A 19,642-nucleotide genomic window follows, 5' to 3' on the forward strand; every position below is an offset into this window, starting at 1 on the left:
CCGCTGAAATCCAGCGCCAGCGAGGCCGCGTCCACACCCGCACACGGCACACCCCACCATCTTCCTCGCCTACGCCTTCGCCTTCGTCTCCACGGTCCACTATATAACCCGCCGCCTCGCCACATCACCAGAAATTTCCCCACACGCGCCCACCTCCTCCGGTCCTCCCCTCTAGTCCTCTCTCCCGACCCCACCTCTGCCGTCCGTGCGTCCGTCCGGCAACCGCGACGCAACAATGGCGGCCGGGCGAGAGCTGGTGGTGAGTTTCGGCGAGATGCTGATAGACTTCGTGCCGACCGTGGCGGGGGTCTCGCTGGCCGAGGCGCCGGCCTTCCTCAAGGCGGCCGGGGGCGCGCCCGCCAACGTCGCCATCGCGGTCTCGCGCCTCGGTGGCGGGGCCGCCTTCGTTGGCAAGCTCGGCGACGACGAGTTCGGCCGCATGCTCGCCGCCATCCTCCGCGACAACGGCGTCGACGGCGGCGGCGTCGTCTTCGACGCGGGCGCGCGCACCGCGCTTGCCTTCGTCACCCTGCGCGCCGACGGCGAGCGCGAGTTCATGTTCTACCGCAACCCCAGCGCCGACATGCTCCTCACTGCCGACGAGCTCAACGTCGGGCTCATCCGGAGGGTAAGTCAAGCCGCCCTGGCCCTTGCTTGGCGATCCCCGTGCCTTCCCGTGATCCGCGGACAGCCATACTGTAACTGATTGACCCCGTCTAGTGGCAGCATCAAACTCTCCGCACATTTCTTGATTCGATCCTGGGTGGGATCTGGGTGCGACCGCTAGGTTTCTTGCGTTGATTTCGCGTGCGGTTTAGGTTGCGGCGCCCGTAATTTTCTTGGGCCATCTTTCTTGTTTATCACGTTCAATAAAGATACCCTCTTTTCCCCCACGTCGTCTAATGCGGATATTTGATGTTGAATCTTCCCGTGGAATCCAAAGAAGCCGGGGCGAAAGTGGGCGCCTTCCTTTGCTGGTTTTGGTCAGATCTTGTTGTGCGGTCTAGTCTAGTTGGCGAATCGTGCTTTTCTGCATCTGGTCATGTGGCTTATGTGATTCATCCAAAACATTTGGGGAGACAAACAAGCAGTGGTCCAATCCAAGGGAGAGCCGTTATCAAACTAGTCAAGCCCCGTGCTTCTTGGATCCATCGGCGTGAGCTGGCCTTGTAGGAATCGTTAGCCATGGCGTCTATTAATGGAGGCCACGGAAGAATTTTGTTTGTTTGTGGTGGGTCAATAATTGCAACTGACGTTACATACTTCAGTGTTTGCCCGGGAGAATCCACAAAACATCACTAGTTTGGAAAGACGTTTTAAGAAATAGCATTCATTTTCAAACAATTCATAGAACAGCACTGGTTCAATCAAATTAATTCGGAAAACAACACTCCATCTATAATTTGCATTTTTTATTGCTTACACCACATACAAATAGTATAAATTACCCCTATTCATTTCACAACCATTTTTATCTCTTCTGTCCATAAGAAAAACATAAATATTGAGGGGAAAAGGCTATAGGGGAAGCCCTTACAACGCGATTTTATTGAAACTTCTTTGAAATGAAACTACGATTACAAGGGGAAACAAAAAAGACAAGAAAGAAGCTATCGAGAGCTTAGCCAAAGCAAAAGCCTAGCTCTAAAAGAGGGGTTAAATCTCAGCATTTGCGACTTCAACATGTCGTTGAAACAACGTCACTAAGAAGAAAAAGGAGCCTCATTCTTAAAGATGAAGTCATTCCTCTGCTTTCAAATGCACCAAAGCACCAGGGTCAGAATTTCCATGCAGAAACTACGCCCAAAGGCACCCTTAGCGTCATGAATCATCGGGAAGAAGTCAAGATCATGATTCCAAGTTCCAACGGAGACCCACATAACTCAGCCTTCTGTAATGAAGGGGCAGCGAAACAGCAGGTGATAAGCCGTCTCTTCGCAGTGCATGTCGCACAGAGTGCATTCAAGGTTGCTTTCTAGCGGCAAAAAAACCTTTCTTCTTAGGATGTTCTTGGAGTTGATTATGTCCCTGAAGACTAACCATACAAAAATATTGAATTTCTTCCCAATCTTGGAATGCCAAATCCAATTAAAGGCAATGGGAGGTGAAAGTGAGACTATAGAACTTGGAAAGTGAGACTATATAACTTGGATGAGTTGAAAGTGATACTGCCCCACGAATAGGTCCATTTCTCTTTGGCAGTTGCATAATTCTGAAGATTGCTCATTGTCTCGTGGAAAGCTAGGTATTCGTGAGTGGCCTGAGGAGATAAAGGAGTATGGAAACTGTGCTCCATATCAGGGGCGGACCCAGTGGGTGGTCCATATGGGCCACGGCACACCCTAAGATCATATAAAGTTATTTAGCTTAGTGGTGTAAGCACTATCTTTTGAACTTGGCAATCAAGGTTCGAGTCCTGTTATTCTCTGTTTTTTTGTTTCTTTTTTTTGATATTTTTCCTGGCACACCTAAGCGTAGCAGCTGGGTCCGTTACTGCTCCATATCCATGTTGGCTAAAAATTCTTGAAGTTAACATTTTTTCTTGGCAAAGGAGAAAAGACAAGGGAATGTGGAACTGGGGGAGATATTGTTCCAAATATCATGTTACAGCCGAATTGTCCTTCCATCCCCAACCTAGGGCATAGCATGCCCTCGAAAATAGTCAACCAACCCGAACACATCCTTCCACCAGAAAGAGCCTGTTTCAGGAAAGGCATGGGAGATCTTGCCCCCAGAGTAGTGAGTGGTCAAAATAAGATTTACCCAAGGAATGTCTTCTCTGCCATAGAATTAATGAATGAATTTGAGCAAGAGGACTGTGTTCTAAATCTTTAGGTTGAGAACCCCAAAGCCCCCTCTATTTCTGGGACATCAAACTTTGTCTCAGGTGACCAGAGGATTTTAGTGCACATTTTCACTACTGCCGCTCCAGAGACAGTCCCTTCTGATATGGTCAATAGCATTAATGACCGTTATCGGAATCTTAAGGGTGCACATTGCAAAGATGGGCATCACCAAGAAGGTAGAGTTGACCATTGTGAGTCTTCCGGCTATAGATAACCAAGAACTGATGGCATTGAGCCTTCTTTCAACTTTGGTGATGAGAGGGAGGTAGTCTCACTTTCGGTCTTGTGAGACCCATTGGCAAGCCCAAATAAGTGAACGGGAAAGTGCCAACTTGTCATCCAAACACTGTCGCCAGCTGATTGGTTTTGGTGGCATCCAGGTTGATCGGCAAGAGGCAGAATTTGTGGAAATTAATCTTGAGTCCTGTCGACATGGAGAATGAATGCATAATACCTTTTAAGTAGAACAACTCCCTCTACGAGGCCTTCATGATGATGAGGGTGTCATCTGCATATTGAATGACAGGAAAGTTAGAAGGGGTGGCGCCATGAAGAGGAGTCGAGAGGATGCCCATATTTGTGGCTTGTTGATGATACATTGGAGAAGCTCCACCGCAATGATAAAGAGGAGTGGTGAAAGAGGATCACCATGCCTGACTCCTCTCATACACCGAAAAAATCTCCCCAGGACACCATTCCGAAGAACTGTAGAGGAACCTGAATCGAGAATAGTCTTGATCCAATTGATCCACTTGTCAGGGAAACCAAGCTGTCTGTGCATCGCCAGGATGACATTGTGCTCTATTATAGTATCAAAGGCTTTAGGAAAATCCAGCTTTAAGACCACTGCTTCTTTTTTTGACTGTTGGCATTGATAAATGTACTCATAGGTCCATGCCAAACAATCTTGAATAGATCTGTGCTTGATAAACCCATATTGGTTTCTATGAATAAGACTCGTCATCTTTGGTTGCAGCCTGTTGGCTAGGAGTTTGGTGATCAACTTGATGGCTATGTTGAGAAGGGAGATTGGTCTGTAGTCACTAATGGTAACCGGATTGCTGACCTTGGGAATCATAATAATGAACGAGGTGTTTAGCCCTTCAAGGCTGACAGAACAGTCAAAGAAGTCATGACATAACTTATAGAAATCATTCTTGATGATGGACCAACAAGACTTCAGAAATTTGCCATTGAATCCGTTAGGGCCTGGTGCCTTATTTGCAAGCATATTCTGAACAATTGTATCAATTTCATCCGAAGAGAACGGTATAGTGAGATTCTCCAAACCTTCAATAGGGTGTACCAAGTTTGCAAGATTGAAGATCGTGATGGGGTTATCAGAGATCCCCATGCGGTCCTTGAATGCATCCCAAAGACAAGCAACTTTTCCATCATAATTAGAGAAAATAATGCCCTCCTCATTTACTAAGGTGGCGATGACATTGTGCCTGTATCTGTTTCTTGCACCCGCATGGAAAAATTTAGTGCATTCATCCCCTAGGGTGACCCATCTTTCCGTGTAATGCTATCTCCAGTAGCTATTCTTGTGTTTTAGGAGCATGTCGATCTGAGTTTTGATGATTGATCTCAAATTCTTTTTCTGAAGAAACAGATATCTTTGTTCTTCCAATTTGTCAATGACTAAGATAACCTCATTCCAGTTCGATATCAAGTGGTTTAAATTGGAGGTGGACTTACTCCATTTCTTGAGAGCGTATCTGACATTCTTGAATTTAGCAACTATTTTTGTAGCACTAGAGGCTGTTCTGGTCTCTTTGTTCCAAGCATTAAGAACCACCTCAGTGAATCCTGGTAACTCCATCCAATAATTTTCAAAACGAAAGATATTAGCTTTCGGAGTGGACGAACCAATATGGGCAACACAAGGAACATGGTCGGAGGTGGTCTTCACCAAGGGAACAAGCAAGGTATTGGGTAAAGCAGTAGTGCAACTAATAGAAGTGAAACACCAATCTAATTGTACCAATAAAGGATCAAACTGCATATTGCTCCAAGTGAAACTTCGACCTTTAAGGGGGATTTCGATAATACAAAGCCTACTATTGATAGAGTTGAAGGTATTTATATCTGAAACATTCCCTCTTGGCTTATTTCTGTCGGCCACCGAGCGATAGAAATTCAAATTCCCTATCAACATCCAGTTATCTGTTTAGGAGATGTCGAGAGAGCTCAACCAATTGATAAAACCAATGCGATCTGGTCCATTACAAGGACCGTACACAATTGTTAACTTCCAATGATCCGCATAGAGACGAGAGACAAACTCCACCATAATAGAGAAAAGATTTACCTCTTGGACCGAACCCTAAAGCAATGAGTCATTCCAACCCATCAGAATACTCCCCGGGGCACCTCTAGAGGGGCTAAAGTCGAATTTGGTGAGGCGCTTGGGGGCAAATCGTTTGAATGAATGAGGAGTGAAGTCCTCCATTTTTGTTTCTTAGATGCAAAAGACAGAACAACCACTTTCTTCAATCAGAATACTCCCCGGGGCACCTCTAGAGGGGCTAAAGTCGAATTTGGTGAGGCGCTTGGGGGCAAATCGTTTGAATGAATGAGGAGTGAAGTCCTCCATTTTTGTTTCTTAGATGCAAAAGACAGAACAACCACTTTCTTCAATTTTTTGCCGCATTGCACGAGCTTTGCCTTCATCATTCAAACCTCTGGTGTTCCAATTAAAAACATTCCAATTTCTAATGTTGTGGTTCATTAATTATCGCAAAAATAATTAGGGCCAACGAGCACCTGGATATCACATCCAGGATGCGGAGGGGCGCAACCCTCCTCGCAGACTTTCCTAGGTCAAAACGGATCAGAAAAACAGCATCAAAGAAATGCAAATAAAAGGCCAAGTTGCCATCAAGGCCAAATAATGTTTGTTGCCCAAGATCCAAAAACCACCAAAATGTACCCCACGGGTACAGAAGACAGTAATAAGCCACCACATAAGGTTTGGGACGCAAAAGAACACGACCACCCACATCATTAGACATTGTTTTGTGAATCTTCATGTTTCTTGAATGTTTCTTGCGGAGATGATGCTGCCCTCCGCTCCTGGACCCGAATGAAGCAGCACCTCCATGGATGCCTCCACAGGGGGCGCACCACATTGCTCAATAGACACCTTCTGCAAGGTGGTAGCATTAATTTCTGGGTAAGTACCATCAAAGTCCAAGGTGTTTTGCAAGGATGAGAATTTAACCGGCCCAGGAAAAGAATTGAGATCATTCAAATCTTCCAACTTGGTCTATTTTTATAGTGTTAAACATATAACTAGGCACATACTTTTTTACAAAGGAAGAATTCTAGATTTAACAGTTGAACTTCAAACCTAGGTATCTTCAACATCGAACTATTAAAATTTAGACATACTTGGTTCACCGAGAGGTCTTCAAATGTACTTCCTCTGTTCGTTTTTATTTGACGTGGTTGTTTATTTCAAAAACTTCAATCATTCGTCTTATTCAAAAAAATTGTATGTTCTATAAAAATTACTCCCATCTGAGAATATAGTTTTGAAGTTCAATTGTTAAATCTTAACTTCCTCCTTTACAGAACATGTGTTTATTTATATGTTTAACACTATTCTTAACAATATAAAAATAGTGCTCATATATTTGTATGCATTTATGTTGGTCCATTTGCTTGTGAGGTGAGAAATTAAAGAATGAAAAATATAGATGGAGTGTTGCTTTCTGAATTCATTTGATGAAACTGGTGCTGTTCTTTGAATTGATTGAAAATAAGTGCTATTTCTTGAACACTGTCTCAAACTAGTGCTGTTTTGTGGATTTCCCCGTGTTTGCCCAGTTTCATTGAAGCTTTAGAGAACCTCTTGTTTATCCGTTTCATCCTACCAAAATACTCCATCCGTTGCAAAATATAATTCGTGTTAGACTAATTACACATTCGTTAAGTAACGTATGGATGTAGTTTGTATGTATGTCTATATTAATTATCATTTGAATGAATGTGGACAGAAAAAAAGTGGGCTAGAAAGGACTATATTTTGAGACGTAGGGAGTATATAATTGCAGAACTATATGGTGTCAAACAGCTTGTTTGATTTGTGATTTTGGATTAGCAGTATTCTAGTTTCTTTACACCAAGAACTTGAATTAAATCTAGAATTTCAGCATATCAGGTCATCTAGATAAATAGTTCAAATTTTATCATGCTTCCTGGAAACATATTAAAAAAAGGTTGCCATTTGTAGAGCTTTCTGCAAAATATATATATGAACTACAATGTTTTAAAGCCAGTCGAAGCCTAAGCGAAGGATAGATTCTGGGTCTGGGTGTTACGGTCGCCTAGCTATGTGGTCTTATGGTGTCTGCCTCTCCGTTCTAGGCATCTGCCATTCGCATTAGGCGTCCAGGCGGTCCAGGCGGTCGCCAAGAAGGCCTCTGCGGTAGCCTTGCGCACAGGAATGAAGTTCCTACCGCGTGGCACATCCATTCTTCTGCGCAGGAAGGAATTGTGTGTTGGGATAAGGGGGGTTGCAAAATGGCAGGACAAGGATGTCTCTAGCCGTATTCTCTGTATCTGTTCTTTACAGTCTCCTCTATATCTCGTTCCTCTTCAATAGTGCCCTTTATACGTCAAAGACCCATATTAGCGACTAGTTTATGGCCATTAAGCGATGAGAGATCTAAGTTTCTATCTTACTACTTGTTGTGTACTAGTAGTCTTTTAACACAACTTATTATTGTATTACATGCTAAGAATTGGCAATATTAGTGTCTGATTTGTTTCAGAATTTTTAGTTAACTTATATATTAATATGTTTATATGGCGTCGCCTAGGCGTCTGAAAGGGGATCGCTCGCCCCGCCCCGTCTCACCGCCTTAAGAACATTGGTGAACTAATGGAATGACTCAAGATTGGAACTCTTCTCCCTCTTTATTTTTTTTAAAAAGAAACATGCAACAACTTGCAGCATCACATTGTCCATGCCCGCACCCCACGCCACCCCCTGTTTGGGTAAATTCTTCATGAGTTGTATTTTCTACAGGCTGCGGTCTTTCACTACGGATCAATAAGCTTGATTGCTGAGCCTTGCCGGACAGCACATCTCCGTGCCATGGAAATTGCCAAAGAGGCTGGTGCACTGCTCTCTTACGACCCAAACCTGAGGGAGGCACTTTGGCCATCCCGTGAGGAGGCCCGCACCCAGATCTTGAGCATCTGGGACCAGGCAGATATCGTCAAGGTCAGCGAAGTCGAGCTTGAGTTCTTGACAGGCATCAACTCAGTGGAGGACGATGTTGTCATGAAGCTGTGGCGACCTACCATGAAGCTGCTCCTGGTGACTCTTGGAGATCAAGGATGCAAGTACTATACCAGGGTATGCTTTATTTTATTTTTGATTGCTGCTGTCCTATGGAAATGTGTTGTTGATGCTAAATATTCATGGGCTGCTTATATTGAACTTTCACTAGTGTCTTGGCCAAATTCAAAGCGTACACTTTTTTTAGCATATCTGCAGCTGAAACTCACACACGTTTACTATACTTGATTGCAGGATTTCCATGGAGCTGTCCCTTCCTTCAAAGTACAACAAGTCGATACGACTGGCGCAGGCGATGCGTTTGTTGGTGCGCTGCTCCGAAGGATCGTTAAAGATCCATCCTCGCTACAAGTAAGTCGCCTGAAATTTGTTCATTGATCTGAAATTGTTGGGTCCTACATGCCAAGGTGGTCCTTCGGTTTTCAGTTTTACCATGTGACATTGAAATTTGGTATCTGGTGTGACCGCACAGGACGAGAAGAAGCTTGTAGAGTCTATTAAATTCGCTAATGCGTGTGGAGCAATCACCGCCACGAAGAAGGGTGCGATCCCGTCTTTGCCCACTGAAACTGAGGTCTTGCAGCTAATAGAGAAGGCATAGATAGATCACTGTAATTGCTTTGGTTTTCACTAGCTTCCACTTCTGCAAATTGCAAAATGTATTGTATTCTGATCTGGAACAGAAGAAGTGGGTGCTCCATCTTACCTGCCATTTTTTGCTTGCCCTAGTTCCTAAGGGTGTTTTGTTTTAGAACTCTACTTGCAATAAGTAGAGCCCTTTTATATTTATGTATATCAGCATGCGCTCATTTGATACGGTCATCGATCACCGAACAGAGCACACTGCAAAGTGCAGACTTCGAACCGTGAGATGCCGGAGTGAAAGGGACTCTTGTTTCCGGTTCGCGCCATGGTCAATGAAAAACGAAGCACAACTTGCGGTAGAAACATAAAATGGACAGGATACGAACGGATAACCAGCTTTTACTGTTGATGCTCTAGTAAATTGGGACAATTTCGATAACGAAGAATGGACATATTAGTGAAGAAGGGCCACACTAGAGAAGAAAAATATTGTGTTTTCTTTGGATGGCAGCTGAAGACGTTTTTCATATTAGTTGACTCCATCAAACCATTTGGTCTAATGTTAATGATATTAGAGGTTAATATTATGACAATAGAAATCAGAGGATTGATGGACTGGAGCACCATGAGCTCCTTGAACCGGCGTCTACGTATTTACACAGGGACAACAACCAATGTTTGTCTTGATTTACAAGTTTAAAGAAATATAAAACTTGATTTGATTGTTACATCTTTTATCTTTATCTAAACCAAATCAAGTCTATCTCTTATCTTTGGAAAGTACAACCGATCATGTCCACACAAATAAGATCATGTGTGATTGAAATCTAAATTATACTATTTTATAGCTCCACTCAATCACACTTTTCTAGATTAAGGTTGTACTTAATTTTTCTAACTTTCTTACCGTGAGAGCTTTAGTGAATTCGTTAGCTTATCTTAGAATAATCTTGACCATTTCATGGTCATTCCATTTAGTGCTCCCGAGGTTGCGCACTTGATTAATCAAGGTCTTAAGCCGGTTGTACATTGCTTGTGGCTCCTCTCCGTGTTGAGGATGAATCGACCGAGCTCCCCCTCGATCGTCTCCCGCTTGGTGATCTTGGTCACCTCATCCCCTTCATGCGCGGTCTTTAGCACATCCCAAATCTCCTTGGCACTTTTTAGCCCTTGCACCTTGTTATACTCCTCTCGATATAGAGAGGTGAGGAGTATAGTGGTAGCTTGGGAGTCAAAGTGCCAGATTTGGGCGACCTCGTCCGAATCATATGCTTCATCCCCCACGGATGGTACCTGCGTTCCAAACTCAATGATGTCCCAAATGCTAGCGTGGAGTGAGGTTAGATGATGCCTCATTTTATCACTCCACATATAATAATCTTCACCGTAAAAAACCGGTGGTTTGCCTAATGGGACAGAAAGTAAAAGAGTGCGTTTAGAGATGCGAGGATAGCGTAGGGGATCTTACTAAACTTCTTGCGCTCATGGTGCTTAGAAGTGACGGACGGAGTATCGGAGCCGGAGGTGGAGGGCGACGAAGAGTCGGTCTCGTAGTAGACCACTTTCTTCATTTTCTTCTTCTTGTTGCCACTCCGATGCGACTTGACGAGGGGAGGTGATTCCTCCCTTCCTTTGGCGCCAGACTCCTTTGATGAAGCCTTCCCATGGCTTGTGGCCGTTTCCATCTCCCTTTTGGCGGATCCTCTCGACATCACTTCGAGTTGTTAGACTCTAATGAAGTACCAGACTCTGATACCAATTGAAAGTCACCTAGAGGGGGAGTGGATATGCGGAATCTGAAATTTACAACTTAAACACGCTACAAGCCGGGGTTAGCGTTAGAATTAAATCCGAGTCCGGGAGAGAGGGAAAAACAAATCAACCAAGAAAATAAAGCGGATGAACACGGTGATTTGTTTTATCGAGGTTCGGTTCCAAAGAACCTAGTCCCTGTTGAGGTGGTCACAAAGACCGGATCTCTTTCAACCCTTTCCCTCTCTCAAACGGTCCCTTAGACCGAGTGAGCTTTCTCCTTAATCAAACGGGTCACTTAGACCCCTCACAAGGACTACCACAACTTGGTGTCTCTTACTTTGATTACAAGTGTCTTGAGAATAAGAATGGGAGAAGAAGAAAGCACGATTGCAAAAACCAAGCAACAAAGCGACAAATAACACACAGATCACTCTCTCTCAAGTCACTAATCACTTATGATCACTTGTCTCAATTTTGGAACTTGGAGAGATTGGAAGCTTTGATTGTGTCTTGGACTGGATTGCTAGCTCTTGTATTGAATGTGAAGGATTGGAATGCTTGGTTGTTGTGAATGGAGGTGGTTGGGGTTGTATTTATAGCCCCCAACCACTTCCTAGCCGTTGCTTCATTTCTGCTAACCGCGGACGGTTCGCGCCCCTGGTCCGGACGGTCCGCCCCTGCACATCAACGGTTGAAATCCCAACGGTCAGCAGTAACGGCTATATCAACTGCTATAATGCATTAAATGCGTCGTCAGATGTCAGATAAAGGCAGTCGCGGATGGTCCGGTCGTGCACCCCGGACGGTCTGCGAGGACGCTATAATTCATTTTACCGAACCCGTCACCTTCGGGGTTTTCGGTTCTTCACCGACCGGACGGTCCGCGCCTGAGGCCGGACGGTCCGCGCATGGTCTCGGACGGTGCTTGCTTTTCTATCGCACGGTCCGTAGTGTAGACTTGTGTTTTTGCATTGGTTCTGTTCGAGGCTCACCCTAGTGTCGCGGACGGTCCGCCGCAAGGGCCCGGGCGGTCCGCGCTTAGGTGATTTTTCAAAAAGCTTCTCCTGTCCGAAATAATCTACGGTATTTCGGACAAGTCGATTTTAGAATTGTCGGGGACCATAATTAGGGGTACCCTCAAGACTCCTAATTCTCAGCTGGTAACCCCCATCAGCATAAAGCTGCAAAGGCCTGATGGGTGCGATTAAGTCAGGGATCAGTCCATTCGAGCGACTCGATCACGCCTCGCCCAAGCCTAGCCTCGGACAAGGGCAGCCGACCCCAGAGGGTTTCCGTCTCGCCCGAGGCCCCCCTCCAACGGCAGACACATCTCCGGCTCGCCCGAGGCCCTGCCTTCGCTAAGAAGCAGCCCTGACTAAATCGCCGCACCGACCGACCAAATCGCAGGAGCATTTAATGCAAAGGTGGCCTGACATCTTTATCCTGACGCGCGCCCTCCGGCAGAGCCGAAGTGACCGCCGTCACTTCGCCGCTCCACTGACCGGTCTGACAGAAGGACAGCGCCGCCTGCGCCACTCCGACTACAGTGCCACTCGACAGAGTGAGACTGACAGGCAGTCAGGCCCTGCCGAAGGCACCATAGGAAGCTCCGCTCCGCCCGACCCAGGGCTCAGACTCGGGCTAAGTCCTGGAAGACGGCGAACTCCGCTCCGCCCGACCCAGGGCTCGGACTCGGGCTAAGTCCCGGAAGACGACGAACTCCGCTCCGCCCGACCCAGGGCTCGGACTCGGGCTAAGTCCCGGAAGACGGCGAACTTGAGAGCACCTAGAGGGGGGGGGGGGTGAATAGGTGATCCTTTAAACTTCAAAACTTAAGCCACAAAACTTTGATTAAGCGTTAGCACAGTTAATGCCAAGTGGCTAGAAAGGAGTCTTAACAAAACACAATACCACAAGAGATCAATCACAGAGATGACACAGTGGTTTATCCCGTGGTTCGGCCAAGACCAACGCTTGCCTACTCCACGTTGTGGCGTCCCAACAGACGAGGGTTGCAATCAACCCCTCTCAAGCGGTCCAAAGACCCACTTGAATACCACGGTGTTTTGCTTTCTTTTTCTCAATCCTGTTTGCGAGGAATCTCCACAACTTGGAGCCTCTCGCCCTTACAATTGAAGTTCACAAAGAACACAGAGCAAAGGGGTAATGAGTAACGCACACAAGACTTCAAAAGATCAGAGCAACAACACGCACACAAGTCGCAACAAGAGCTCGCAACACAACTCAAAGAGTTCGCAACTCGACAAGAGCTCTAGAAGCTATCACAATGAAACGAATGCGTGAGATCGATGTCTTGGTGCTTAGGAATGTTGTAGGAGTGCTTGGTGTTCTCCTCCATGCGCCTAGGGGTCCCTTTTATAGCCCCAAGGTAGCTAGAAGCCGTTGAGAACAAATCTGGAAGGCCATCCTTGCCTTCTGTCATCGGGCGCACCGGACAGTCCGGTGCACACCGGACACTGTCCGGTGCCCGATTTCTTTCCTTAAACAGTGCAGTGGACCGTTGCTGATCTAGGAGCCGTTGGCGCACCGGACATGTCCGGTGCACACCGGACAGTCCGGTGCCCCCTTCCGACCGTTGGCTTGGCCACGTGTCGCGCGCAGAATTCGCGGCCGACCGTTGGCCCTAGCCGACCGTTGGCTCACCGGACAGTCCGGTGCACACCGGACGGTCCAGTGAATTTTAGCCGTACGCCGTCGGCGAATTCCCGAGAGTGGCCACTTCGGCCGAGGCAGCCTGGCGCACCGGACACTGTCCGGTGCACCACCGGACAGTCCGGTGCCCCAGACCGAAACAGCCCCTTGGCTGTACACAACCACCTCTTTCCCTTTCTTTTTCTTCCTGTTTCCAATACTTAGACAAGTATATTAGTACACAAAACCAATGTACTAAGACTTAGAAACATACCTTTGCTCTAGATTTGCACTTTATTCATCCATTGCATAAATTCACATTTAAGCACTTGAGTTGGCACTCAATCACCAAAATACTTAGAAATGGCCCAAGGGCACATTTCCCTTTCAATCTCCCCCTTTTTGGTGATTTATGCCAACACAACATAAAGCAACTAGAACAAGTGCAGAATCACTTCAAATAACACTTAAATTTATTTTGATTCATTTTTGGCATATATGGATCATCCTTTGCCACCACTTGGTTTGTTTTTGCAAATCAAACTCAAATCTTTATCTCTAAGTCAAACACACATGTTGAAGCATAAAGAGAGTCATTCCAAAAGAGATTGATTAAAGATTTCAAAAACTCCCCCTATTTCCCATAATCAACACTTCTCCCCACAAGAAGCCAACTTTTGACAAGAGAGACAATAAGAGACAATAAAAGAGTTTGACAAAACAAAAACTCTATTCTACTATTTTCAAAATCTCTCAAGTGGTAGCTGATCCATTTATCGCTTTGGCCTTTATTTTCTCCCCCTTTGGCATCAAGCACCAAAACGGGATCAATCTTGGCCTCTTTAACCCCATTGCCTTACCAAAATCTTCAATTAAGAGTACAAAGGCAATAAGATCATAGAGATGAACTTGGAATAAGTTACCCTCTCATCGGAGTGCAGTCGAAGTCTTGCATGGTCCAAGTTCACCTTTCCCTTTCAATCCACCTTCGAGACTAAATCAAGCAAACTCAAGCAAATGGTTAGTCTCAAAGGGTCAAGTTGTAACACATCTCCCCCTAAACATGTGCATCACTTTGCAACGGACTTGTGAGGTCCGGGGAGTGTTTGTACAACTTGAGCACCACAATAAGCAACAAAATGCAGAATGAACCTGATCAAATGCATAAACACATGTATGCTACAATTCAATCCAAGTTCCGCGAATCTAAGACATTTAGCTCACTACGCAGCCTGCAGAAGGTCTTCTCATCTAGAGGCTTGGTAAAGATATCGGCTAACTGGTTCTCGGTGCTAACATGAAACACTTCGATATCTCCCTTTTGCTGGTGATCTCTCAGAAAGTGATGCCGGATGTCTATGTGCTTTGTGCGGCTGTGTTCAACAGGATTTTCCGCCATGCGGATAGCACTCTCATTATCACATAGGAGTGGGACTTTGCTCAGATTGTAGCCAAAGTCCCGGAGTGTTTGCCTCATCCAAAGTAGTTGCGCGCAACACTGTCCTGCGGCAACATACTCGGCCTCAGCGGTGGATAGGGCAACAGAGGTTTGTTTCTTAGAGTTCCACGACACCAGGGACCTTCCTAAGAATTGGCACGTCCCTGATGTACTCTTCCTATCGACCTTACATCCAGCATAGTCGGAATCTGAGTATCCAACTAAGTCAAAGGTAGACCCCTTTGGATACCAGAGCCCGAAGCAAGGCGTAGCAACCAAATATCTAAGAATTCGCTTCACCGCCACTAAGTGACACTCCTTAGGATCGGATTGAAATATAGCACACATGCATACGCTAAGCATAATATCCGGCCTACTAGCACATAAATAAAGTAAAGACCCTATCATTGACCGGTATGCTTTTTGATCAACGGACTTACCTCCTTTGTTGAGGTCTGTGTGTCCGTCGGTTCCCATCGGCGTCTTTGCGGGCTTGGCGTCCTTCATCCCAAACCGCTTTAGCAGATCTTGCGTGTACTTCGTTTGGGAGATGAAGGTGCCGTCCTTGAGTTGCTTCACTTGGAACCCAAGGAAGTAGTTCAACTCGCCCATCATTGACATCTCGAATTTCTGCGTCATCACCCTGCTAAACTCTTCACAAGACTTTTGGTTAGTAGAACCAAATATTATGTCATCGACATAAATTTGGCACACAAACAAATCACCATTACAAGTCTTAGTAAAAAGAGTTGGATCGGCTTTCCCAACCTTGAAAGCATTAGCAATTAAGAAATCTCTAAGGCATTCATACCATGCTCTTGGGGCTTGCTTAAGTCCATAGAGCGCCTTAGAGAGCTTACACACATGGTCGGGGTACCGTTCATCCTCGAAGCCAGGGGGTTGCTCCACGTACACCTCCTCCTTGATTGGCCCGTTGAGGAAAGCGCTCTTCACATCCATTTGGTACAACCTGAAAGAATGGTGAGCGGCATATGCTAGCAAGATTCGAATTGATTCTAGCCTAGCCACAGGAGCAAAAGTCTCCTCGAAATCCAAACCTGCGACTTGGGCATAACCTTTTGCCACAAGTCGAGCCTTGTTTCTCGTCACCACCCCGTGCTCATCCTGTTTGTTGCGGAATACCCACTTGGTTCCCACAACATTTTGCTTCGGACGAGGCACCAGCGTCCAAACTTCATTTCTCTTGAAGTTGTTGAGCTCCTCCTGCATGGCCAACACCCAGTCTGGATCTAGCAAGGCCTCCTCTACCCTGAAAGGCTCAATAGAAGAGACAAAGGAGTAATGCTCACAAAAATTTACTAATCGAGAACGAGTAGTTACTCCCTTGCTAATGTCACCCAGAATTTGGTCGACGGGATGATCCCTTTGAATCATCGCTCAAACTTGGGTTGAAGGTGTCAGTTGCGCTTCTTCCTCCATCACATGATCATCTTGTGCTCCCCCTTGATCCCACGCCTCCTGTTGATGAACCTGTTCATCGTCTTGAGTTGGGGGATTCACCGTTGTTGAGGAAGAAGGTTGATCTCGTTCATCTTGTTCCTGTGGCCGCACTTCTCCAATCGCCATGGTTCGTATAGCGGCCGTTGGAACATCTTCTTCATCTACATCATCACAATCAACAACTTGCTCTCTTGGAGAGCCATTAGTCTCATCAAATACAACGTCGCTAGAGACTTCAACCAAACCCGATGATTTATTGAAGACTCTATACGCCTTTGTATTTGAGTCATAACCTAACAAAAACCCTTCTACTTCTTTGGGAGCAAACTTAGAATTTCTACCCTTCTTCACTAGAATGTAGCACTTGCTCCCAAATACACGAAAGTACGATATATTGGGTTTGTTACCGGTTAGAAGCTCATACGACGTCTTCTTGAGGAGGCGGTGAAGGTAGACCCTGTTGATGGCGTGGCAAGCCGTGTTCACGGCTTCCGACCAAAAACGCTCGGGGGTCTTGAATTCTCCAAGCATAGTCCTCGCCATGTCGATTAGTGTCCTGTTCTTCCTCTCTACCACACCATTTTGCTGTGGTGTGTGGGGAGCGGAGAACTCGTGCTTGATCCCTTCCTCCTCAAGGAACTCCTCCACTTGAAGGTTCTTGAACTCGGACCCGTTGTCGCTCCTTATCTTCTTCACCTTGAGCTCAAACTCATTTTGAGCTCTCCTGAGGAAGCGCTTGAGGGTCCCTTGGGTTTCAGACTTATCCTGCAAAAAGAACACCCAAGTGAAGCGGGAAAAGTCATCAACAATAACTAGACCATACTTACTTCCTCCTATGCTCAGATAGGCGACGGGTCCGAAGAGGTCCATGTGTAGCAGCTCCAGGGGTCTTGATGTGGTCATCACACTCTTGCTGTGATGTGCTCCTCCCACTTGTTTACCTGCTTGACAAGCTGCACAAGGTCTATCTTTTTCGAATTGCACGTTAGTCAAACCTATTACGTGTTCTCCCTTTAGAAGCTTGTGAAGGTTCTTCATCCCCACATGTGCTAAGCGGCGATGCCACAGCCAGCCCATGCTAGTCTTAGCTATTAAGCATGCATCTAGACCGGCCTCCTCTTTTGCAAAATCAACTAAATAAAGTTTGCCGTCTAATACACCCTTAAAAGCTAGTGAACCATCACTTCTTCTAAAGACAGACACATCTACATTTGTAAATAGACAGTTATACCCCATGTTGCATAATTGACTAACAGATAGCAAATTATATCCCAAGGACTCAACTAAAAACACATTAGAAATTGAGTGCTCATTTGAGATTGCAATTTTACCTAATCCTTTTACCTTGCCTTGATTCCCATCACCGAATATAATTGAATCTTGGGAATCCTTATTTTTGACGTAGGAGGTGAACATCTTCTTCTCCCCCGTCATATGGTTTGTGCATCCGCTATCAATAATCCAGCTTGAACCCCCGGATGCATAAACCTGCAAGGCAAATTTAGGCTTGGGACTTAGGTACCCAACTCTTGTTGGGTCCTGCAAGGTTAGTCACAATTTCCTTAGGGATCCAAATGCAAGTTTTATCACCCTTGCATTTTGCCCCTAACTTCCTAGCAATTACCTTTCTATCTTTTCTACAAATTGCAAAGGAAGCATTCAAAGCATGATATATTGTAGAAGGCTCATTAACTTTCCTAGGGATATTAACAACATTTCTTCTAGGCATATTATGAACAACATTCCTTCTACCAACATTTCTATCATGCATATATGAAGAACTAGAAGCAGTCATAGCATAAGAATCATAAGCATGTGAATCAAAAGCATCATAACTTCTAAAAGCATTTCTAGAATTTTTCCTATCATGATACAAAAAGGCATGGTTCTTTATAACACTAGTAGCCATAGGGGCCTTCCCTTTCTCCTTAGCGGGAATGGGAGTCTTATGGCTTGTTAAGTTCTTGGCTTCCCTTTTGAAGCCAAGTCCATCCTTAATTGAGGGGTGTCTACCAATCGTGTAGGCATCCCTTGCAAATTTTAGCTTATCAAATTCGTTTTTGCTAGCCTTAAGTTGAGTATTAAGACTAGCCACTTCATCATTCAATTTAGAAATTGAAACCAAGTGATCACTACAGGCATCAACATCGAAATCTTTACACCTAGTGCAAATCTCAACATGTTCTACACAAGATGTTGATTTACTAGATTTTTCTAGTTTAGCATTTAAATCATCAGTTTTGCTTTTTAAACTAGCAATTGAATCATGACATGTAGACAACTCACATGAAAGCATTTCATTTCTCTTAATTTCTAAAGCAAGAGATTTTTGTGCTTCTACAAATTTATCATGTTCTTCATACAACAAATCCTCTTGCTTTTCTAAAAGCACATTCTTATCATTCAAGGCATCAATCAATTCATTGATTTTATCAATTTTATTTCTATCCAATCCCTTGAACAAACTAGAGTAATCTATTTCACCATCACTAGACTCATCGTCACTAGAAGAATCATAAGTGACATCATTACGAGTGATTACCTTCTTCTCTCTTGCCATGAGGCAAGTGTGACGCTCGTTGGGGAAGAGGGATGACTTGTTGAAGGCGGTGGCGGCGAGTCCTTCATTGTCGGAGTCGGAGGAGCAATCCGAATCCCACTCCTTTCCGATATGTGCCTCGCCCTTGGCCTTCTTATAATTCTTCTTCTTTTCCCTCTTGTTCCCTGTTCCTGGTCACTATCGTTATCGGGGCAGTTAGCGATAAAATGACCAATCTTACCACACTTGAAGCATGAGCGTTTCCCCTTTGTCTTGGTCTTGCTTGGCTGCCCCTTGTGACCTTTTAGCACCGTCTTGAAGCGTTTGATGATGAGAGCCATCTCTTCATCATTAAGTCCGGCCGCCTCAATTTGTGCCACCTTGCTAGGTAGCGCCTCCTTGCTTCTTGTTGCTTTGAGAGCAAGAGGTTGCGGCTCGTTGATCGGTCCATTCAAAGCGTCGTCCACGTACCTTGCTTCCTTAATCATCATTCGCCCGCTGACGAATTTTCCTAGGACTTCTTCGGGCGACATTTTGGTGTACCTGGGATTCTCATGAATATTATTCACCAAATGAGGATCAAGAATGGTAAAGGACCTTAGTAATAGTCGGACGACGTCATGGTCCGTCCATCGCGTGCTTCCATAACTCCTTATTTTGTTGATAAGGGTCTTGAGCCGGTTGTATGTTTGGGTTGGCTCCTCGCCCCTTATCATTGCAAACCTTCCAAGCTCGCCCTCCACCAACTCCATTTTAGTGAGCATGGTGATGTCGTTCCCCTCGTGAGAAATCTTGAGGGTGTCCCATATCTGCTTGGCATTGTCCAAGCCGCTCACCTTATTGTACTCGTCCCTGCACAAAGAGGCTAGCAACACAGTAGTAGCTTGTGCATTTTTATGAATTTGTTCGTTAATAAACATAGGGCTATCCGAGCTATCAAATTTCATTCCATTCTCTACAATCTCCCATATGCTTGGATGGAGAGAGAATAAATGACTACGCATTTTGTGACTCCAAAATCCGTAGTCCTCCCCATCAAAGTGTGGAGGTTT

General features: G+C 45.3%; 1 protein-coding gene across 1 annotated transcript; it reads left to right on the plus strand.

Annotated features, from left to right (window-relative positions):
- The first annotated feature begins 81 nt into the window (after positions 1-81).
- On the plus strand, positions 82-8,988 carry LOC100502178 (uncharacterized). The gene is given in 4 exon segments (NM_001196655.1): positions 82-628; positions 7,885-8,217; positions 8,395-8,511; positions 8,633-8,988. Coding segments are annotated over 4 exon segments (972 nt in total). The 5' UTR covers positions 82-235; the 3' UTR covers positions 8,762-8,988.
- Positions 8,989-19,642: the final 10,654 nt, after the last annotated feature.

This window comes from Zea mays, chromosome 8 (assembly GCF_902167145.1).
Source record: "Zea mays cultivar B73 chromosome 8, Zm-B73-REFERENCE-NAM-5.0, whole genome shotgun sequence".
Taxonomy (NCBI): Eukaryota; Viridiplantae; Streptophyta; class Magnoliopsida; order Poales; family Poaceae; genus Zea; species Zea mays.